Source organism: Argiope bruennichi, chromosome 4, assembly GCF_947563725.1.
Source record: "Argiope bruennichi chromosome 4, qqArgBrue1.1, whole genome shotgun sequence".
Classification (NCBI taxonomy): Eukaryota; Metazoa; Arthropoda; class Arachnida; order Araneae; family Araneidae; genus Argiope; species Argiope bruennichi.
Window position 1 is genome coordinate 107,302,395 of NC_079154.1, and position 24,698 is coordinate 107,327,092.

General features: G+C 29.8%; 1 protein-coding gene across 1 annotated transcript; it reads left to right on the forward strand.

Annotated features, from left to right (window-relative positions):
- The first annotated feature begins 15,232 nt into the window (after nucleotides 1-15,232).
- LOC129965720 (protein ABHD11-like) lies at nucleotides 15,233-23,618 on the forward strand. The gene is made up of 6 exons (XM_056079843.1): nucleotides 15,233-15,361; nucleotides 16,302-16,455; nucleotides 17,602-17,775; nucleotides 20,803-20,994; nucleotides 22,304-22,500; nucleotides 23,399-23,618. Exons 1-6 carry the CDS (start codon nucleotides 15,345-15,347, stop codon nucleotides 23,532-23,534), a joined length of 870 nt encoding a protein of 289 aa, XP_055935818.1. The 5' UTR covers nucleotides 15,233-15,344; the 3' UTR covers nucleotides 23,535-23,618.
- Nucleotides 23,619-24,698: the final 1,080 nt, after the last annotated feature.

Below are 24,698 nucleotides of genomic sequence, written 5' to 3' on the forward strand. Positions count from 1 at the left end.
TTATTTATAAATATACTTCAAAAATTATGAAGTTTAAATTCTAAACTTCTATTCTAATTTTCTTCTAAAAATTAAAAACATCTATTCAGTTTTTTGATTCTAAGGATTCATATTCCACAAAATATTCTTGACACTCCAACTTTTAAATGAATAATAGAAATCATCTATCTCCTGCAATCAAATCTGACCGATTTATTAAATTTTGTATATTATAATTTTAGAACAATCAACATTTTCATAATCTAGGCCAGTGATTCTCAACCTGTGGGGCTCGCCTCCCTAGGGGGGCGCGAGAATATCCAAGAGAAAATTTTATTTTAAAAAAAATTGATTAACTGACCGAAAGGAAAGCACACATACACATAGTAAACAAAATACATTTGGAGATATTTAATAACATATTAAAGTAAAACAATTTACTAAATAAAAACTTAATTAATCAAAACATACTAAATTAAAACAAATTTAATAATTATTAGCGACTTTCTGGCGCCAGTCTTGCAGAACAAAGTTTTTCGAAGGAAGGCTTAATATTAGAAATAGCCACTCTCAGTTCTGCCGAGATCTATATTTTGTCTTCAAAGTAGCCACAACAAAAAATTCAGTTTTACAAAGGTAGGATGTTGAAAATGGTAATAAAATGCGAAATGTCCTTTTTTTTTTCGTGCAATTAAAATCATCCTCTACACTTGCCCAAAATTCAAATAGTGATTTATTACTCAAATGTCATCTAGTTTCGCCACTTGCCGTGAAGTCTATAATTTTTTCTTCCTCATCAATTGAGGGTCCTTCAGGAGTCTTATGAAATGGATCCCTAACTCCCTTGTAACTTGTTATCAGTTTGTCGTCAGCAAGAAAATACTTTTTAAAATTCTTTCCCAGAATGGCTAAATAATTTTCAGTGGTTACAAAAACAACGTTTACATGTTCTTCTTCAGCCTTGTAAGTTTTAGTACAATCATCCACTTTTGCAAACATTGTTAGATTTCTTTCCTTTAAATTTCTGCTCCACAATTCCAATTTTCTACAAAAAGCATTAACTTTATCACTCGTATCCAACATATGTGTATTTGCTCCTTGGAGTTGAATATTCAAGTTATTTAATTTCTCGAATATGTCCATCAAGTAGTTCAATTTCATCACAAATAAACCATCGTGAAAGTTCTCGGCCTTCGGTCTGTTTTCTTCTTCTAGGAAAATGGCTATTTCTTCTCTTAATTCATAAACACGTTGCAAAAATTTCACACTTGATAACCATCTTGCCTCGCAATAAAATAGTAAAGCTGAATGTACTGAACCCATGCCTCTACAAAGTGAAGAAAAGATTCTCGATTTCAGGGGGTATCATTTTTATATAATTTACTACGGTTACAATCGTAGTTAACACAATATTCAGACCAGTACTCATTTCTTTCGAAGCCAAAGCTTCTATATGGATCATGCAATGTGTCCAGACGCACAGAGACTATTTTTGTTTTACAAGTTCTTGTATACCTTGGAATCTTCCGAACATTGAACGAGCACCATCGGTGCATATTCCGACGCAATGTTTCCATTCTCTGTTTACCTAGTTCATTAAATCATTTAAAATAGCAAATAATGCGAGGACCGTTGTTTTGAGTTCTTTCGTTTGCAGAAAAGTAGTTCTTCTACTACTGATAAATAATCACAATATCGAACATAGGCAATTAAATGAGCATCTTTATTAGTATCTGTTGCTTCATCAAACTGTATTGAAAACAGTTTGTCACGCGAAAAAAGCTGACACTGTACATCTTCAGCTATATCACCAATTCGACGAGCAACAGTATCATTTGCAACAGGTACGGACTGCAATTGTTTTGAAAAATTATCTCCATACATAGTTTCTACAATATCAATTGCTGCTGGCAAAATAAGCTCTTCACGAATGGTGGGAGGTTTTTTACATCTGGCTATTTTATATGAAACTTTGTAAGATGCAATTAAAGCTTTTTTATTCACTGACAGAATTTCTTTAAAAAATGATTTTTGCTTTTTAAATGATTTTAATTTTAATTCGAAGAATTCTCTCGATTTGTGGACTTGCTCACTGTGAAGCGTTTCCAAATGTTGTTTAAGTTTATTAGGTGTCATGCTGCCTGTGGCCAACATTTTTGAGCAAATGATAGACAGGGTCCTTTCTTCTTCATTTACTTCAGTACTGGTAAACCCAAAATTGAATCATTCTTGAGAAAATTTTCTTGATTTTGTTTTCGGAACCACGCTCGTCTGTGTACTTGTTGATGCTTGATTGTCGTCTAGTGCTCGCTTACTTCCGCTTAAAAATTTATCCATCAGTCTGCATAAATCTGCTGCCGTATATATTTAATATGGTGAATTGCAATTAACACGAAAACATATATAACATGCACATTCACGATATATTCGATAGCGGTAGAAAGATCGACTCGAATGAGACTGGCTGTAATTGAAACTTGCGTTATCAAACATTTTCTTTCTTCCTATGAGAAAACACCTGCGCATGCTCGAGACACCATCGGTCGTGTGGATTCTCTTCCACAAACATTGCTTATTTTTTTCTCTTTTGTTTAGTCATGCTTCTGTTTCATTTCTTTTATTATTCGAAAAAATATATGCTCAGTTTCTAAATTTAGCTCACCCCGTCTAGGTTAACTTTCATTAACGAATTTTTCTACTTTCATATTATCTCCCAGTTATCTCCCAGTTTGCCTTTCATTTCAAATATAATATTTAAATTTTCCCCACTTTCATTCGCGTCATCTGTTCACTGCCCGTTTTGTAAAATGCCAGATGTAGTTTTTCGCCAATGTTGGCTCGCTTTTACTCTTTTTTTGGCAGTTAGTTAAAAATAATTTAAAAACAGAATACAAACTACTCAATATACATTATTGTTGTATACATTTATTGTTAGCGGGGGGGGGCGAGATGAAAATTATGACTGAAAACTGGGCCACGAATACTGAAAGGTTGAGAAACGCTGATCTAGGCTAATCACTCTTGAGGAATCATGGGAAATGATTGGCTTCTTTGAGATGGTCTATGAAGTAATCTAAAATTGCCTGTTTTTATAGATTTGTAGTATTAAAATTTTCATAAATCGGTCAGCTTTACTGATTGATTTAATTGACTGGAATTAATTCTTTCTATTTAAGATATTAGCATTTCAAAAATATTTTGTTAACTATGATTCACAAGACCGAGGATATATGTAAACATTTTAAATTCATAATTCATCAGCATTTATTGACTCAATCTACATAAAATATAATTATTCATTTCACTTAGGCCATTTAGTTAGCAGATAGATGTATTTTTCTAAAGGTTTGCATATTAGCTGTTATGCCCCGATTAGAATAGATATGTTGTACATTTTAAACCATATTTGCCTTAAATAAAACTGTTTAATTGAATTAATAAAGGATCATAGAAAACGTTTCCTTGCATTTACTTTTCAGAAACTATCATATTTCATATTTATTTCATTTCATACAGACACGTGCTGAAAATTATATATGTTTAATGTAATTGTTAATGTTTATGTTAATGTTTAATGTAATTATATATGTTAATAATTTTTATGTTTAATTTGCAATGATAGTTAATTTATTTTTTTAATTTGAGCTTTTGTCAATGTGATGGCAACGCTTTGATGAAAGTTAATTTTTCTCCGTTTAATTTGGTCATAAACCTTAAATTTCATTTTTATTTTTTGTGAAATAAATTGTTGAAAATTATGATTAAATTATTTTTTAAAAAAATTCATTAAAAACAGAAATTCATAGGTCAAACCATTAGTATCATTGAAAAAATTATTTTTTGAACTGGAATATGATGTAAAAATCAATTTTGTACTGTAATAATTTAGGAAGTTATAGCAGGAAAACGTCAAAATTTCTCTCAATTTTTAATTATATAAATTCTAATTAAAAATTCGAACAAATATCGCTCCTAGGTGCATATTCCCGGCCTCCAATGTATACACATGCCAAATTTGGTAGCTGTAGGTCAAACGCTCTGACCTGTAGAGCGGTAACACTCACACACACATTGAGCGTTATTGTAAGTATATAGATATAGATTTAAAACCATTATGAGTGGCGTTGTAAACACAACTGTAAGGATCCGGTAAGGATGAACGTAAGGAAAAAAAACATATTTATTCTAAATCAACTATCATTATTTTTGTGCAATATCTTGAACTGATTCCGATATTAAGATCAAATGGAGCTTAAAAATTATCTTTACGAATAATAAATTTGTTAAATTTATTCGAATTTTCAAAGTTATGTAAGCTTTGATTTCCTTCATTTGTATTTTCCACCTTGCCATGGTGAAAATATTGTTCGAGTTACGGGTAATCATCTTTACAAAGAATTAAAAGTTCGTCAAAAAATCTTTTGCTTAGTTTCAAAGAAAAATAAGGCTGTGGTTTTAAAGATAATCCCATCTTTCTTATTTTCTCGATAGAACATAGCGTATGCTAATACATGTTGAGCATGTGTGAAATGTGAAAAAAAATATGTTTATTCAGTTTTAATTCCTATACTGTATTTCTACTAATACATACATACTTATTATAAAGATTAAAGAGTTTTTTTGTGTACGTTTATAAATAGGTTAAAGCATTTAACCTAGAAAAACTACTCTAAGTATACATATATACTTCGAAGTGTGGGAATATGCCCCATGGAGCGATATTTTCGAAATTAGAATCTTAAGTAATTTAAAATTAAGTGAAGTTTATTCGTATTTTTTCCAAGACAGCTACCAAATATATTATAGACAAAGTATTATTTTAATAATCTTAAAATCGAAAATTATCCTTTCAATAATATTTATAGTTTAACTGTATTTTTTTATATTCTAATAGATTTAAAAATATTTTAAACGTATTTTTAAACAAAGAATTTCATATAAAAAAAAGTGAAATATAGTCTTATGAACACATTAGGTGAACACGAAAAAACTTCTACTAACATGGGCGAAAAGAGAAATTAAAAGTTTAAATTAACTTTTACTACATTCTTAAACCTAGAAAATTATAATTTTCAGCATGTGTCTGCAAGAAATGAAATAAATATAGAACGATATATTTTCCTGATAAATAAATCATTTTCCATGGCCTTTTAAATCGCCAATATTATTAATTCGATAATTTTATATTATTTAATGTAAACATGGGTTATATATGCAAGATATCCTTTCTGGTCGGAGCTCAACTGCTAATTTCTAAACCGTTAGCAAGAGGCCTACACAACGAACAAGATAAATGCTCTGCATGTAATAAATAATTATATTTCATTTAATCTGGGACAGTAGATGTTCGATAAAATAGGAATTGTAAATTTTTATATAGACTCTGAAATATGTGAGTCATCTATACATAATGTAAAATGAAGTCTCCTGAAAGCGTCTGTATGTTAGAAAAAAGAAGAAAAACTTGAGAAATACTTAACTGATATTGGAGATATTTATACCATTTTGTAGGGCATTCACTTGAGAAGGTTTTGGTATATTAAAGTCATATCGAAATAAAAAAGGAGATTTATAATTGCGATTTTAATTATTTCCCAAACACATTCGAGCATGCGTAAAACAGTGGTATATGTGCTTTGCACTTATCTGCGCATGTGTGAAAACCTCAAATGGCGAATGCGCAAATAGAAAGAGCTGTGATACGCTTATGCGATACATTTCATTGTTCAAGTGTGATTTTAAACAGCGATTCAAAACTCAATATGCCCTAAAAAAGAAATCCAATCTTGGCTTGAGCATTTTAAATACCAAAACGCATCGTTTGTTGTTCAATAATGAAAATGTAGAGGAAAGAAACCTTCGATTAGCGAAAATCAGAGAAAGAAGATCCAAATTTAAGGAAGTAGAATCTTCTGTTGAGCGCATTAATCGTCACTTCTTTAAATCGTACTGCAACTGAATTATAGAGAGAGAATGAATCTAATGAAAAGCGAACTGATCGCCTGTCTGCTACGGATGACGAATATTTTAAGAGCGGTTATTACGTAACAAATATCAAAAAGTCGCAAATACCAGTGATCAATACTTTTCAAAAATGTGTGTCATTCAAATCCTTGAGATGATCTTACTGGTAATATTCCGATTAAAGGTCTTGGATCACGATAGAAAGTCACAATCGATACAATCTGCTTAATGGAAGCTCTGAAACAAGAATTCATTCATGCAATCTATGAATGGGTTAAAAAGAGAACTGACCGGTTATTTTTAGAATTATCGTACCATTGAATTGCATATCACTGAAAGTGGAGCTATCACAAGAAAGTGTTCATAATTGTAAAAGTCACCGCTCTGCTTGACTTTTCGATATTCGTATTTGACAGTGCGTTATCCCACGAAGATCATTGTCCGTGACATGATTCTCTAATGACATACATTCTTTTCGATCTACAGGCGCCATCTATTGGCAGCATATGGAGTTAAAGTGAACATTTTAAAGAAATGACTTTTTTTAATTCAACTTTTCAAAAAATGGTTTACTCCAATAAATAAATTAAATTAATAATTTTGAAAAAAAAATGAAATTAAAAAGTATGCTAAAATAGATAAATTAATTCAATCGCACGTTACTTAAAATAGTAAATGAAGTATTAATTACAATTAATAAATTTTATATTTAATAATAATTAATATTTTTAATTAATAATGTGATTGAAATAACAGATATTTGGAATGAATATTTAAATATAACAATAGCAAAATTATTTATTATTCAAAAAATCGTGAATTATGCATCTCTACTGTCTGCTGACAGAGAAAGACATTTAAATGTCAGACAGAGGAGAAGAAGTGAAAGAACAAACGTTCCTGATATTTGGTCCGAAAAGGAGTACTCCGCCCTGAATTACGATCTGTGTGTGGTTTACAGAAATGATGTTTTGGTTTCAATAGGAACAATGCCTGTAGTCTGTCCATATTCATGAGCTTTAAAAAGGGAAGTTGAATCAAGATGTTATGCCTCTGTGCGATTACTGCTAGTGTTTCATAAATTACGTTTGAGACACTAACGTTTTAAATAAGAAACAAAAGAGTTCAAGTGTTTGTAAATAAAAAAATTTTGAATATTACTAATTTGTAGAAATTTGAATATTACTAATTATTTTTCAAAGCTGATTAGCTTTAACTATAAATGAATTATTCTAAATTATTGGTATTCAAAACTTTATGCCTCAATCAGATTTAGCCATAAAATATTGAAAGGATATAATTGAATTAATTCTGTTTATCTAGTTAAATTAAAGTGCCAAGATCATTTTACTAATATGATTCATAGGATCGAATATAGTATAAAATATGGATTTTATAATATTTTTACAAATACATCTAGGGAATAAAACAAAATAAAATATGATTATTTATATCTCTAAGGATCTCTACGAATGATAAAAATGAATGTGCGTAACTCCGCGCTTTTCAGAACAGACAATTAGATCTAGATAGACCAAATTGTCCCATATATACTTAGCAGTAGGTACGCACCATGGTGCTATGTTTTTAAAATTTTAATGCATTAAAAATTAAATGGAAATGCGAAGTGATTTAACCATATTTTTCAAAAACACAAAAATAATTTTTCCGTTATCTGAAATCTCAAAAATAATTATTTATTTCAATGGTGCCAATTTAGAAGCAACATATTAATATTGTTTATAATTTTTTAGAAATTAGTCAACAGAAATTTGACAAATGCAAAAATGAGCAGAATGCTGTAATAAATCTAAACTAGTGATAGTAGACGTACTAGTTTGAGCTTCTACTAAAATTAAAAGTTTAAAAAATACTTTCGGGAAGAAATCGTTAAAAAAAGCAACATAAATTGGCCAGTTGAAATTTTTAAACAAGTTTTATAAAATTAATTTCATTGCTGAAAAGAAATTTAACTCGTGAATACGATTTTACAAATATTTCATCTTGTATTTTTTTTCATTGCTGTTTATAAAAATATAAAGCTCTAGCTTTTTTCTATGATCAGTATCTTTCTTTTTAATTTATACTTTATTATAATTTTATTATTTTATTTCTATTGTTCTTGTAATTAATGCAAATCAAATAAAGAATTTTTAAAATCCATCCATATTTCAGTACTGCTATTATTTAATATAAAATAAATATTTAAAAATATTTTGTCGTCCTTATCGCTTGAAAATCACTTCTTGTGCTTAAATGCAATGGATATTTATGTTAGGATTGTCCAAATAGAAAATTTCTTATGGAATAATCCTCTAATATGTTAAACAATTTTGAAAAATATTCTTTTGTGCAGAAAAAACTTTAACAGATATATAAAATATAGACATTTAACATTACATTTATATTATATATATATATATATATATATATATATATAATTACAAATTCAAATAAGACGTATCAAACTAATTTGAAACTGTAATTATCTTACACACTGAATTTTGGGGCCATAATAAAATCTCTGACATTAAATACAAGGATACAAATAAAATATGTTCAAGGAAATCATAAATATCAATCGAAATATATTTTGATCTCATCAGGGTAAATAATGTAAAGGTAATTTCCTCAAGGAAATCGATGATTCATTGAATTTAAAAAAGAATATATAATCATGGCATTAAGCTTTGAAGCAGGCGTTTCCAATGCTATCAGTCTCATTAACTATTGGATGGATGGTTCTTAACAAGTTATTAATTATAGATGACAAGATAGTTCTTAACAAGAAATTAATTATAGAAGACATCATATGTGTGCGGAAACGTTACACTCTACACATTATTAAAGATAACGAGGGACGTTTATTGTTAAATTTGATAAAGCACAAATGCAGTCATTTCATTTCATCATATTTTGAAGAAGATGAAAGCAGTAATCTACAATATTTACAATGAGAGAAATCTATGAGAAACGGAATTGTATTCCCCGGCGAAAAATCTTTAATCGGAATGGACTTATGAATATCGTTTTATGGATGTTATTGTACGAAAAAGATTTGCCTTGCCAGGTTAAGCTCGGCTTTTCGTACATATATCGGTTTCAGAAATTATTTAATTAATTGAAATTACAAATTACAGAAATTATTTTTTAAATTAAAAAAATATTGACTGATAAGACAAATATCAAACTCACATGAGTATATCCACAAAAATATCAGTGAGGAAAAGGTTGCGGATATCATGGCTAAAGAGTTGATAAAGAAAGAAAATACTGAGGGCCATTTGAGTCTCAGCAACAGATAGTTTAAACAATATTTCAAAAAAGAAAATGTTTGAAAACAATTGCAAGGCAGATAGGAAAATAATGGCAACTCTCGATTTTTATATGGACTTATGCAGAAGTTAAAGTGGAAGGGGGTTTTACTGATTTTTATTTGAATCAAATGCTTTATGCCCACATTTATATGAGGCTTCTCCATTTTATTAAAGCAGATTCTTTTGAAAAAGTAAAGAATGCAGAGGGGATTTAGATGCTAATTTACCGTAAAACAATGGTTTTATGGGTGCCACAGTTAATCGGTTACTTTAGAGACTCACCACCCACAAACCAAATTGATTTACTGACAATGATAGCTCATTATCATGTCAAGAAGGAAATAAAACTTGTAATTCAATAATTGTTGACTGTTTACATAATTTCACTCACATTCCTTGACAACTTATAAGATTATAGACATTTATAGAATATTCAATACTTTAAGCAAGTTGATAAACTCATCTTCTTCGGGAATCTTAGCTTATTATTTCAGCACTGAAGAAATAAGTCAAGAGGTGGATCAGTTTTTTTAGTTAACGTCACGGTTCAACGCAACACTAATGCTATTTTGGGGCAAACATCGTAATTTTGAACCACGCTCAGATGACGAATACGACACCTGAGCTGACGCCCCTTCTACACGCTTCCGCACTGGCCCTAGTGGATTTGAAGTATACCAGAACCACTTACACGACGATTCTACACTGGAATCGAGTCTCGAACCTCACTCGCTCCAGTTCCGAAGCCGAGACCATATCACCAGGCTACCACTGCACCAGTATGTAGAGGTTGAAGAGGTGAGGTTTATTTTAAGCTGATTAAAGCGCCTGATAGAAAATGGGAGTCTTCTCTTGAGGAGGTAATTTCATCTTCGTCCAGTGACTTCGTAAGAGATATATTGTGCAATTAATAATTATAAAACCTGAATGCCAAGACTGAAGCTGATATAGAAAGGTGCAAAATATCGATTTCACTGATTATTTATCAAATTATTGCAGAATATTTGTTGCGCAAAGAAGGAACTTGAGCTCACTCTTTCTATAACGGTTCTTTCCCTAAAGTTTATGGTCGTGACATGCAGCACTATAAAAGTTAGAGATTGCTTAAAAGTCATTATCGATCAATTGTATCAGTTCAAGGAGTCTGTGTTCCCAAACATACGGCAGAAGTGTGGCAATGTCTTGAATCTAACTTCCTTTCACAAAGTTAAGGTCAAAAATTTTAAGAATGAAAAGCATATAATTAATTATAGATGTTCTAATTAATAACTAAATCTGAGAACTCAACAAGCTTTATTCCTTTGATAATTTACATGTAAATTAAAGATGTGCATATTTCGAAATGGCAAACACATGTTCCAAGACATACGCACCACTGAACAGATTCACCGAAAGTGAATCAGTGGAAACAGTCTCGAAGATATTGAAACTTATATATGAAGTATAATATTAACATGAGAGAGTTTCAATGTCTTCAAATCATTTTACAAATATAGAGAAAACCATGATTGCAATACGTTCCACTGAGTATGTAACATAAACAAGAGAGTGATTATATAAAAACATAAATTGTATGAATTTCAAAAAATGGGACTTCTTAAAACAGGTACGGGAATTTGGAAGCTAATTCAAGAATCTACTACGACAAGAAAGAAAAATGGCTTATAAATAGAGATGACTCATTTTAAGTAATCGAGATTTAAGAAAGAACATTTTCCCTATCCCAGACAGAGTACATTTTACAATTTAAAAATTATATAAAAAACATTTTGCTTGAATATTAATGAATTATCCTATTCTCTATAATTTCAATTATAGCTTTGAGACTTGATATTTTTTAAAAAAACTGTATCTTTAAAAATTCACATCTTATATCACATCTGATTATTATGTATAAAAAATTATATTACATCTTATATTCACATCTTCTAAAATTATCCAGACATTATCGTATTACTATCGTAAAAGTTTAGACACTACTGTTTTAAAGAAATATTGAACGAAATACAACAAACTTTTGCACTTTAATTTTGTTACATTTTGTCCTTAATGCATCTATTAGAAAATTTGAATCAAGCAATTTATATTTTATAGAAACATAAAAAGATAAAATTTGCACTTTCTCAAAAGTATAAACATTTTGTTCAATATTTGAAAAGGTCATAGAAAAGGTAAGCAAATTTTAAACTTGTTACGTCACTCGTTCGAGGCATTAATATTTAAGATTCGATAACAACATGTCGCGAGAAAAACAAATTCAGTCGGAAGAGATGAGTAAAGTGTGGATGTCAAAATCAAAAGACAATCGAGTTGACGAAATTGCGAGTATTTTGAAAGGAACTAAAAAATCTATTTATCAAATTTCCTCCACAAATGAAGAATATAAAGAGAAAATGAGATTTGGAATACCAGGAGTCATAAACAAACGCGATGACAGAAAAATTCAGAAATTAGCATCCTCAAACGTACTGAGTTTATGTCAAATTCAAAGAGCTTCTGGTATTAAAAAAAAAACGATTGGTCACCGTCCATTTTTCGAATTATCCTAATTCATCTCTAGTATCGAATTATAATCTCAATTTATCATAAAATAAAATGAAAGCCAGAGCTGAAAGCACAATATAAAATCCAACTGACACAATGGGCTCGAAAATTATTCTTGTATGGGTTAAAGTGGCGTACAGTAAGTAATATTCAGCGATAAAGAAAAAGATGGAATTTGGATGGGCCAGATAATCTGACATCCTATTGGCATGACTTCTGTCGAGAACCAAGGAATTTTTATAGACAGCAATGAAGTGGGAGTTCTTGATGGTTTGGGCAGCATTTTGCTCCTATAGCCAAATAGGTTTGGGGTTCTCTTGATGGTCACCAAATAGAAAAAAACTACTTAGAGAAATTGGAGAACCATTTCTAATATTTGGGTAGCTTTTGAGAAAACTTCAATAATAATTACAACAAGATAATGCGTACCATAATGGTACATATACCAAGTATACATACCATTGGGATCTCAAAGAACTAGTTAGAATTGAAAAATATTAGTCATCGAGTGGCTATGGCTAAACTCGGAGTTAATTCCGATCTAAAATGTTTAGGGCATCAAGTGTCATAAAGTGTATGAAAACAGTAGCCAACACTTTTCTACTGAAGAGCTTATAACTTCGACGGAAAGTGCCTGGTTCAGTATCGAACTAAAAATCATACAGAACTTGGTTTCTTCAATGAACAATCGTATTTACGAATTAGTTAAGAAATATGGAAATCCAATAGGAAATTAAAATTATGCATTTCCTTTTGTTTTAATTATTTTTTGATAATTTTTCTAAACTTTTGAGACATTTCTATTTTTATTTTGGTTTTTTATTGCAAAATATAAATTGTATGATTAAAATTTTCTGTTTGATATATTGAGTACAAAGTACAAGAAAATTATTATGCACAAGCTTTTTATAGTATGTCCAATATTTCATTATAGAAGTTATAAAAACAACCTAACTTTCTGTCTGGGTGAAATATATCTTAATTCCAATAAGTCTTTCCATGTTTGATTTATGAAAAGCTACAAAAACTTATACCGATTACATTATTAGAAATATTTTTATTCTGGAAGTGCAAAAGATAATTATTATTTTTATATAAAAAAATCACGAATGTATCGATTAAATTTAAATTTTATGCATATACTCTTTCTAATTCTTTCAGAATTAATGTTTTAAATCATTCTTAGAATCGATGGATCCTTTTTCACTTAATGAATAAATTAATAAATGGACTGAAAAAGAATATGAGCAATTAAAACATTTCAAAGCTACTTATCGAATATCTATATTATTGGAAGTAATATTTTTTTAACCTTTAATAATTTATTTAAAAAAATATTTTTAGTAAATATTGCAATAAACATTTAAAGCATATACTGACAAATATCATAATATCATTAATAAAATTAATGAAAATACATTAAGTTTTTTTATCTTTTTTTTTAGTCACAAAACTTGATCGATTTTTGAAAACTATAATATTATCATTTTTATACATAACATTCCTAATAATGAAATCTTCTATTTTTGAAAGATTTTTAGTATTTTTAACATGAAGAAAGCTAAAGCTATCATTTTATAATCCTTTCGTATTGCTAATTATTTTATTGATATAGATATAATTGTATTTCGTAAGTTCGCATTGAACACTTTTTCAAGTACTTCTAAATGACAGCTCATTTTCTCCTAGTTTTCGCAAAAGCAGACGGTTATGCTTGCCACTTCTTTAAATTCCTTTATTTAACCCACATTTATTTATTTCCGAATCCATTTTTGTGATGATATGTCTATGATTTCAAAGTGTTCACTAGAAGCATGTATAAGTTACATAGCACCTTTTCGTCTTATTAGTAATATTTCACTATCAATAGTTTCATTATCAGTATCAGGTAAATGCGTGCTTATTTCTTCTGTTTCTTCAGAATCCTTCCAATCGCTTAGAAATTCAAATTTCTAAACACTATTTCAAAGCACTATTTATTTCAAAACACTATTTTTAGCAAAAATATATATTGACCGAACTTATATTCATATTAAATGTTCCCACTGATTAGCAACAATATGGCGGAAAATTGTACCAAGATAGTAACTACTATAGATCACTATCACCTATTGTATCTAAAGGTAAGTCATATCACTGATTCTCAGAACCACCCGAAGGCACACGGATAATAAATACTAAATGACCGGACTGCAGCAACAGCAACACTGGCGGGAACTATGGTTGAATCCTAAGAGTCTTCACCGGTCACAGTACAACCCTTCCCTAAAGAAGTATGTCCCGTCATCGATGGGAAGAGTCAGACCTCCACCTTTTCGTGTACCCTCCAGGATGGCGATATCCAACCACCATGCCAGAAAAATCTCATCCTCATTTCGAGGTGCCCCCCGGCGGGATGTATCTAAAGTTAAACAATATATGATAGTGTTCTATGATATCGACATAAAAATTAAAAGTTATACCTGGCGCAATGCTCTAGAAATTTGTAAACAAATCTATTAGCATACTCAACATTAACTTTAGTCGCATAATGAGTCATTTTTCTGTATGGTATAAAAAAAACCCGATGACGAACTATATTCGTCATTTATTCGGAAATGACTGATTGTTGAAGAAATTTTTTTTCCGGAAAACGCTCAAGTTTATGGGTGGGTGGGTGTTTTATAGTTCCGGAAATGCAGAATAAGTATTTTATATCTTTAAATTATTTGGTAGTTTTTTTCCATAATGTTAAAAAATTAAAATTATCCTATTATTTATCATTCTAATCCCAGAATTTAAAGATTGGACATAAATACTCCTTATTTCTTAATTCAAAAACTAAATTACATAATTTTCAATTTTCTGGATTACATTAGAAATGACGTAGAACTTTTTTCAAATTATTTAAACAAATCATTTGAAAAAAATTCTTAACTTTTTGCTCTACGATTCCTTTTGGGGAAAAAAAAAAAAAAAAAAAAAAAAAAAGAATAGGTTTCTTCTACTTCCAAAATGTTTTTTTGTTTTGTACTTCAAATACTTTTCATTCAAAGATATGTTTTTCCGTCTATTTTTTTGTAAAAATTTTAAAACACGTAAGCATTTATAAAACGTATAAAAGTTTACATGTAGTTTATAAAATATATAAGTTTATAAAAGTTTTTACACTTATAAAAGTTTTTCAAAAATACAATCACTAACCTTAATGATAAGCACTCCGAAGTGCACACGCAATTCTTTTTGCAGGAGTCACAAATAAACCCTCTAATGTAAAAGGAAGTAAAAGGAGAACACTCCCACTGAATCAAAAGGATGTAAAAAGAGAAAACTCCCTCTGATTCAAGGAAATAATTTCTTAACTTTAAGGGAAAATAAACACTAATAAGTATTAATGATTTTATTTAGCACAATAAGATTTTATTTCATCAACATTCATCATATTTAGAGGGAAAATATAGCTCAGTTATTTGCTTTTTAAGAACAATTCGTGGAACACCATAAAGCCGTCGTCTACACTTTTATGTCCCTGTGACTTGCTTTTTAAATCAAAAGCTTCAAATGACATCTGAAACCAGGTAAGTTTCACGTACTTAAAAATCATCCCAGTTTATGCAATTTATTAACGGAAATAACTTTAAAAAAATTTATAAAAATTGTGTAAATCATTGCTTGATGACAGCTCATTTGTACTTTCTTTAATACTGCCATCATTTTAGTAATATCTAGATTTCTAAATACATGTAACATAAATTATTATTTGATAATAGTTCACAAAATTCTTGTATTATACTGTAAGATGTATTGCATTTCTATTTTCTAAAGATATTAAAAGATAAAAGAAAGTATCAATAGTAATTAACATTTTTCTCGAAATATTGCTTCAAAAAACAGTTTTTATAGTGTGGAAAAAGAAGAAGCAAAATATATATTATTTCTTCATTTATAGAAGCAAAAATATTCTTGAGTAGAATTTATTAAACTAGCATATTTCATTTCAATGTGAATAGTGCTTTGAGATATAAATAAAAATCAAATAAAATTTCGAATTTCGTCTTAATTAACGTCAACACCAAATTCAATTCTTGATAAACAATAAGGAAAAAAGTTTGTAACAAATCGCATAGTAAAATAAAAGTTCTATTAATGTCATTTAAAAAAAAAAATTCTTTAATAGGTGCGATATATTAAATTCCGCAAATATGTAATATTTATTCTCCACATGCTTACTTTTAAAAATTTTTATGAAATTACTAGAGAAAATTATAATATCAATGAAAGATTTAATAACTTCGATGAATTCAGGTATCTGAAAAAAAAATGTGAAAGTTTTTTTTTGTAGTTGTTGTTGTTTTCTAGTTTACTTCTTCCTTGTAGAAGTAATGGGATTTTCAGCATATTTACTATGTTTCTTACGATATGTTCGTAATTTTGGATTTGATTGAGCAGTTGATGCAATAAAAATTTGTTTTCGGAACAAGAATCAAACATACATTTAATCTATATAATGATTTTCAGTTTCGAACCTGTCGATCTCTTTTTCACGGTCGATAATCCTGAAGTTGGGGATGATTCAAAGAAATGTCCAATCATATTCATCCATGGATTCTTTTCAACACATCGTACATGGAATTTCGTGAGGAATAAAATGGCTAATAAAACAAAGAGAAAGGTAAAATTCTATTTTTATGTCAATTTGGTAAAATTTGGTTTAATGTATTTAATTAATTATATATATATATATATATATATATATATATATATATATATATATATATATATATATATATATATATATAGATGTGTGTGTGTGTAAAGATATTTTAAAATTTTATTAAAACTTAATTAATTACCTAATTTTTAGCTTAATTTAGCGCTTATTAACTTCATTCTAAAATGTTCTCTTATTTCCTTATTCAATTCCATTTTTTTTATTTAATTAATGCAACGGAAGCTATGTAAAAATGCTTCCCACACTTCGAGAGAAGTGATAAAAAAAACTGTCCAGCGTAGCACATTCTCTTTTTAAAAGATACCTTTATTCCACTACCGAAATCGACACGTGCAAAGAAATCCTTATGAAAATCTCGCAGTATATAAACACTGGGAAAAGTATTCTCTGTTCTTTTTAAGCTTTTCCTCATTCCGCTCTTGTGTAGTTCTGTGTTGTGTGTGCTCTTCGCTTATTCTCGTACATAAATAATGCCTCCTTGGATGAAATAAAATGAATTCAGTCTTCTCTGTCTAAAAGTGCAATGTTCTCTGTTTAAAAAGTTATATACGGCTTCCGAGACGGCGTCATGACAAATGGGTAGTGCGTCTTATTTGTCGTCTGGGTGTCCTGGGTTCGAGTCCCGCTTCGGACATGGTTTTTCTTCATCTGTTTTATCTGTGTGGTATGTGAATGTGCTCTCCTGTAAAAAGTAGTTGTGCAAGCGAATGTGATGTGTGAGTAGCTAAGACGTACTCTTGGCTCTAGTTGGGGCCACTATAAATAAGAGATGTTCTCTTGGCTTAAAATCACTGACTTCGCCAGCGAGCTTGTCCGTGATAAGTGTCATTAGAAAACAATATATATATATATATATATATATATACAGATGTAGTAAATTTTAACTCATTTTGCATTCTTTTGTGTCTTTTTTTATACACATCATCAATGCTAATGAAATTAGAGGATTAAAGGGCTAAGGATAACAAAATTTTCGTCGCCAAGTTTCAAAATGTCAACTACCAAATTTCAAGTTCTTTTGAATCGTGACTTTTCTCCACGTTGCTTTGAATACACCCAGAAAATAATGAAAACATTTTTTCTTAGGTTTATTCTTTAGACCTGAGGAATCATGGTCAAAGTGGACGCAGTGAATTGTTTGCATTAAAAGGTGTTATGGTGGACATCGAGAACTTCATGGAGTCTCAACACATAGCAAAAGCAATATTCGTTGCTCATAGTATCGGAAGCAAAGCTGTGATGGCTCTAGCACTGGAAAAGGTAGAACTGTTTTCAAAAAATCTTTGACATTTGTTTATATGCCATTTTGAAGCAATGCATCTGATTTTTATTTTCTGTTTAAGAAAAAATTTAATTCATATCTAAATTTAAATACTTACCTTACAAATCATAATTTATTTGTTCTTTGCTATACCAAAGTCTGGGGTATTCATTTTAGTATTCAGCTGAAATTACTACATTGTTAAATATACAAGAAACCCTTAATGATAAATAACAAAGATTAGTCAACGTGAAATTAAAAATTCTTACCCATACGCATGCTTATAAATAAACTACATTTCAACATTAGCGGACATCTATATAATGATAAAAAGCATCAAAGTAATGATAAAATTATGTGATGCAAAAATTTAAAAAAAAATTAATAATTATTATTATTAATATATTATAATTATCTTTAAAGTTTACACATTAGTTAATTTTATCAATATCACATTAGTTCAGCCAGTTACTTTTTTTCAATGAAAAAAACGTTTATAGCACTGTTTTCTACGACTTAAAGTAATTTCATTTCGAAATTTGCAAATCAATCCAGACTCACCCAGTTACGCCTTTTTTTAGCTGTAAAATCATTCTAAGGATCTTATAGGAACAATTTCATCCTTCGCCAATTTTAATAATCGCCTTTGGCGATCAGCAGGTTTACCCGGAATATTGATTGTGTTTAATACCAATAAAATCTATTATTTATAATTTGATATTCCTGATTCCCACGTACATATTAAAACCATAGTATTTTAATAACTTTTTATTGGTTCTGCCCATTGTATCCTTGAAGCTTTTTATACACATGATATTAACCCCCGTGTTGGCACCTCGAAATGAGGATGAGATGCTTCCGGCATGGTGGTTGTATCTCACCACCCTGTAGGGTGCACTAATAGGTGGGGGATCTGACTCCTCCCATCGATGATGGGACGTACTTCCTTCGGGGAAGGTTGTACTGTGGCCGGTGACGGCCCTTAGGACTCAACCACAGTTCCCGCCAATGTTGTTGTCCGGTCATTCAGTTTTATGGTTTAAATCAGTGTGTCTTCGTGGCGGGTCGGAGAGTTAGATAGTCGACTTATAAACCTGATATCATAGTGCCAAGACCCATGACATCATAGTGCCATTAAAAAGTCGGCTATCATGGTAAACTCGCCGTATACATAAATCTTCTCCGTACCATTTATTCATACGGCATGAGCCGCGTTGCGGAAGGTCTGCGGCCTTACGAATATGGTCGTAAATCTGGCAACAGACCCATTGTTGGATACATTCGTCTGTGAACATCTGTCTGGAGCTTCCCACAAACTGTCGGTAAAATGAACAGACATCAAAGAACTCCAGAAAAACCACAAGAAAGGTGAAAGGGGGGGAGGGGATGTTTTGGTCTCAAGGTCGTCGGAACGGGTTTCATTTGAATGACCGGAACACAATGACAGCATAGGATTAAATCCTAAGGACCATCACCATCACGGTACATCACTTCCCCTGGGAAACACGTGACGTCATCAGAATGAGATAGCCCATCCCCATTCGGGACCAGAGAATCAACCACCATGCCGAAAGTTTCTCATTCTCACATCAGAGATGAAAGAAACAACACTGTCTCATTCCTCTTGTAAGTTGCACAGATCAACCTTATATATCAGCAAAACTGTCTTTAGAAGAATAAAGAAAGAAAACCATGCAATTTAATATTTCATGAAACAATGAAAGCTGTTTGAGCTTCATTGCAGAACATAAATTTAATTAAAAAACATATTTTTAAAAAAATTGTCAAAATTAAAGGAAAAAAAGACACAACATCTAAATTGAAACAATTATAAAAACATAAGTTTTTTACATTTTAAAATGGTGCAAAAATTAATTTTGAACAATATTTCTTTCGTCATAGCGGAAAAACGCCAAAATTTTGTTCTATTTTGAAATAATTAACATCCTAATTATAAATTTTCAAAAGCTTTGTTCTGATGGATCCATTTTAAACTTCTAAATTATATTTGTACTACATTTGGGTGTTTTATGTTAAATGGCTTGGCCCACAAAGCATGAAAGCACACAGACACGTAATAAAGGGTGTCCATAAAAAAACTCCGCGTTTTGATGTATTTTTTAAAAAATTTGATCATAAAATTAGGTTAATGTTATATATATATGTACTTAAAGGTTAATTTATCAAGAGTTTCACCACATATCAGATTTCAATACGTGCTCTCTTTTTTGAAACGGCACACATCTAAATGATATTCAACCTCTTTTCATTTTCTGCACAGCTTGTCTGGCGTGATGTTTGCCATACAAGGTATTATCCTTTGCCTGACACGGATTCCTGAATTTTCTCGGCGTAAACATTCTTGACATGTTCCCAGAAGAAAAAGTCTAATGGAATCAGATTCGGGCTTCTTCGTGTCCAAAAAAATAGGCCCTACCCTTCCAATCCCCTTGTTGCCGAATCAAATATCCAATACTGTCTCTTACATATTTTTTTCGGACTTCGTTGACATGAAGTTTGCATTCCATTGTCGTTCTCTTCGGGCATTCTTGGTCTACTAGACGACTTTTGTTTTAACGCACTTCACGTTTCTTTAAATTCACGTAACCATTGATGAATGATTTTGTCTGTAGGCGCATTAACACCATAAAGAAAAAGTGCCGCAGTACAGTGGTAAAAGATCCATTTTCTATAAGGCAGATAACACACTGAACCTTTTGTTATAACACCACCATCGCACAGCACTATGAAATGAGCTTCTGCTACGTGTCTTTCAGATGAAAGACGCGCGACACCACCAGTTGTTGAAAACACAAACTAAATTGGTGTGAGAATAATTTGATGAGCTACTAATTTCTTCAAAATTAACATATCTGGCAAAACTCACTACCGTTAACTCGATATGATTTTTTTAAATTCCAGGAGTTCTTTTATGGACAGAGACACTTTGTACTTTATTCCTTTTCATTAGTACGTTTTTCTTTTTCATTAGGAGACATTGATCTAATCGTATTTTTCTTTTAAAGCCAGAATTGGTCGAAAAGTTAGTTGTGGAGGACATGACGGTGACAAATATTGCTGACCAGGATAAACATATTAAGAAAATGCGACTTTTTACTACGACATGTGACACATACATTCGGAATGCTCCGAATCATATATCAGAAAGCAATTTCAATAAAAAGACATCATCGGTGATTAGAAATTTTTTTCCAGAAGTAAGTTAGAAATCATTCATTGTTTCTTTTTGTACGAATGAAAAAATTCTTTTGTATGTCTTTTAAAATTATTAACTTAAAAAATCTAGCTATTATAAAAAGAATGAAAGTAAATTTAAATTTACAATCAATTAAAAACGGCTAACTGTTTTTCTAAGAGAAAGACTTTTGTTTCCTGCATTTAAAATGTTCTGTCAATTTTTCTAATTAGAAATATAATTCTTCTCAATAGTTCTACATTTAATATTGAGAAGAATTACATTTCTAATTAGAAAAATTGATGAATTTATTTCCTTTTTCCATTTTGTACATACATGAATTAATCTTAACTCTATAAATTAAGAGACTATATCATTTTATAAGAAAAAGTAATTTGTTGTAATTTTATATCTTTTTTTTCTAGATTTTCAAATTCTTTGTCAAGGCTGGTTAAATAAATGTTCGTGGATACCAATTTTGAATACACCAGAATATATATTTAAATTTTTGCACGAAACCTTAACCTTAATCTGATTGGCATGAATTAGATGCATGAAGAGCATTCGTGCCTAGGCACTTCTACTCAGTTTGAGGTAATAATTAGCAGAAGGAAAAAACAGAAGTAATGTTCCATTGGGGGCATCAGTTAAATAGAAAAAATATTACTTAAAAGCGCTTCTTGTAAAAATTGAAGCGGCTCTTTAGATGTAATTTAAATTTCGGAAGAAGATATGGAGTTTTAATTGGCAAAGTCCATTTCGTAGTAGAGTAAGGAAAGACGTATTTTCCATTGTAGTGAGCATAGTTAATTTGTTCCTTGATTGTGGGATTTTCATGAGTTTTCAGTTGATTAAAAAATGTTCTTGGAAAGTTCTTTGATGAAATGATCGAACTTTGGAGTTTTAAGATATCTCTGTAAATTATCATTCCAGATAAACCAGGGGGCTTTGGTATTGATACGAAGTATTTTTTTTTGTACAACTTGAATTTTGTTGCGGTTGGTTTTAGCAGCGAGTCCCCAAATTTGTGCAGCATAAGTGAAGATAGGTCTTGAAACTTGTCTTTATATTAACATTTATTCTTTACCAAAAGGATTGGGGGTTGCGTCTGCCAATAATGAGGCGAACTTTATCTTATTATTTCTTTTTACTATTGTTGCTATGGTTTTTAAAAGTGAGCTTATTATCTAGGATCAGTCCAAGTTATTTAATTTCTTTTTCTCAAGACAGATAATAACTTATTTTTATTGTATTCTTGTTTACGATTAAATTTATAATATTGTACATTATGTAGTGAAAAGTATATGCATGCATTTTTTTATGCCTCATAGATCAGTGGGTCTTCTTGCAATATTATATCATTACCGTTGAAGAAAGATAAATCAGGGAAGCTAACATGGGATTTGAACATTGATGCCATCATTCATTATTTGAATAATGATCACCTATTTTATATCGACCTGTCGAACGATCCGAAATATTTTGGAAAGGCTCTTCTTCTATTTGGTGAAAAGTCCCCCATAAAAATGTAAGTTTCTAAACATTTTTCTCGTTATAATTTTACCACCAATGCAAGACCAAGATTTTTCAAAAAGTATCGTCAAATATTCATTTAAACCTCGAGAAAGGAATTATTGCAAAACATACGTTTTGGTTGCTTGCATGCTTGGCCTTATGAAGTTACGAAAGAAAACTAATAAATGTCATTGCTTTGAAATTTTAATGAATTTTAATATCTTTTGTCTAGATTTTAACTGATTTATTAAGTACCAACTATTTACGTTTCTTAAAAAAGCTTTAAATATACAAGAAAATTTTTCTTTCATTTTTTTAAAGTAACGTTATTGAATAATATAATGCATGGAATACATTCTTCATTTCCAAATATTTAGGTAATGTAAAAATGATAGCACATGCAATACTGAATCTATTCAAAAACATTTTATTAAAATAGGTAAGAAAATCTTAGGACTATATTACCAACATTATCAGAAATGTAAATTTTGTAATATTTAAATTATTTTTAAACATCATTTCCTAAAATAACCCTTTTTTTTCAATTGATGAAGAATAAAAAGAACTTATATTTATAATCTGATTTCCTGCTACTATAAAAAGAACTATAAAAATCAGGAATACAAGAAAGGTTTGCAAATTCTGCCAGACTTGGATATTAAACTAAAGATTTTAATTACCTCCGACAGGGTTTTTTTTTTTTTCACTGCTTCGATTTAACTAAAATTCTTTTGAATTGTTGATTATTCTTAATCCAGCATTCTTTCTCTGAATTATGATTGCATTTTTGTTGCTACTAGCAGATAAAACCATTAAAAATATAACCATCAGAAATTACCTGAATGTTATTACCTGAATTTACCTGAAAAATGTATATATAACTTAGACTTTCATAAATATTTTTTTTCCAGGGAAGAAAATAAAGATACAACACTAAAGTACTTTCCTAATGCTCAATTCTACGTCTTCAAAGGAGGATTCCATACTTTCCATCTGGAATTTACTGAATTATTTATGGAAGTTGTTTCAAAGTTCATTGAAGAATAAACTTGATTCCATAATACTTGGAATAAATATGTACTAATAATTATGCATTAGAACAAAATTATATTTTATTCATGAATGTTATGATAGTACCTAAATTGATATAAAATATGTAATATATATCGAAAATTTTATGCTTAATATTATGCTAATAAAAATTTTTTATGTCCAAGATTTTTCATGTACTTTATTATGAAATTAAAATACAAATATTTCAATACAAATAGCAGCATCCAAAATTTCTTTTTCTAGGACCATGACATGTTTTTATTATTTTTCAACCCTTTAAAGAGCCATTTGTTTCTAGTCAAATTATGTTAATATATTTTTAGGCTTGAAATTAGAATAAGAAAAGGGATTCATTTAGCTTATTAGATAAATTTAATTTGATGAATTAATTAATTTGGTTAATTAATAATTAAGTATCTAATCAAGACATATCATTTTGTGTAAAATAAAGAACTAAAGCATCTAAGTTTCTGTCTTTCTAAAAACATTTGTCAGAATTTATACCAACCTACATAAATTCATACGAAGATTGATAAATTTGGTGTGAAGCATACTTCCCACGGCACTAGAAAGGATTAAAGTATTTCCTCATCACTTTATTATAAAACTTTACTATAAAGCACTTATATCAGGTGCTTTCTATTTTTTCATGATAAAGTAGACACTTTATTATAAAAATGAAGAACAAAGATTTCAGCCTAATAACAACGCCTTTTTTTTTTCTTCTTTTCTTTGATCATAGGATGGTCTTATTATTTTCTTAAGATATATTACTTCATATTTGAAATAAGAAAATGTACTCATAAATTGATTGTGGTCACAATTATAAACATATTGACTAGTTTAATACATGGGATCTTTTAAATGTTTTAAAAGTTAGGTGTAAATAAACAATTACATAACTAATGCTCATATTCAGTCAACTAATTTTATGGAAGACAGATAAGTAAGCATAAATAAACATTATTAATCATTGAATGCAAAATATTTCTTCCATATTAGAAAACTACAATTACATTGTGTAATATCTTGGAAATGGCCTTATTAATCTTTGAACGCTATCTCAATGAATGATAAAACGAATGTGTGTGGCGTTCTACAAAAAAGATGCTTGACTGAAAATTTCCAAATTTGGAGATTTTTCTTTTTGATAATTTA

Excerpts from the sequence above, each read along its gene's own strand:
- LOC129965720 (XM_056079843.1), top strand. Across the intron at positions 20,995-22,303 it reads TTAGAAATTTTTTTCCAGAA|ATCAGTGGGTCTTCTTGCAA; the intron begins GTAAGTTAGAAA and ends TATGCCTCATAG. Across the intron at positions 22,501-23,398 it reads GAAAAGTCCCCCATAAAAAT|GGAAGAAAATAAAGATACAA; the intron begins GTAAGTTTCTAA and ends TTTTTTTTCCAG.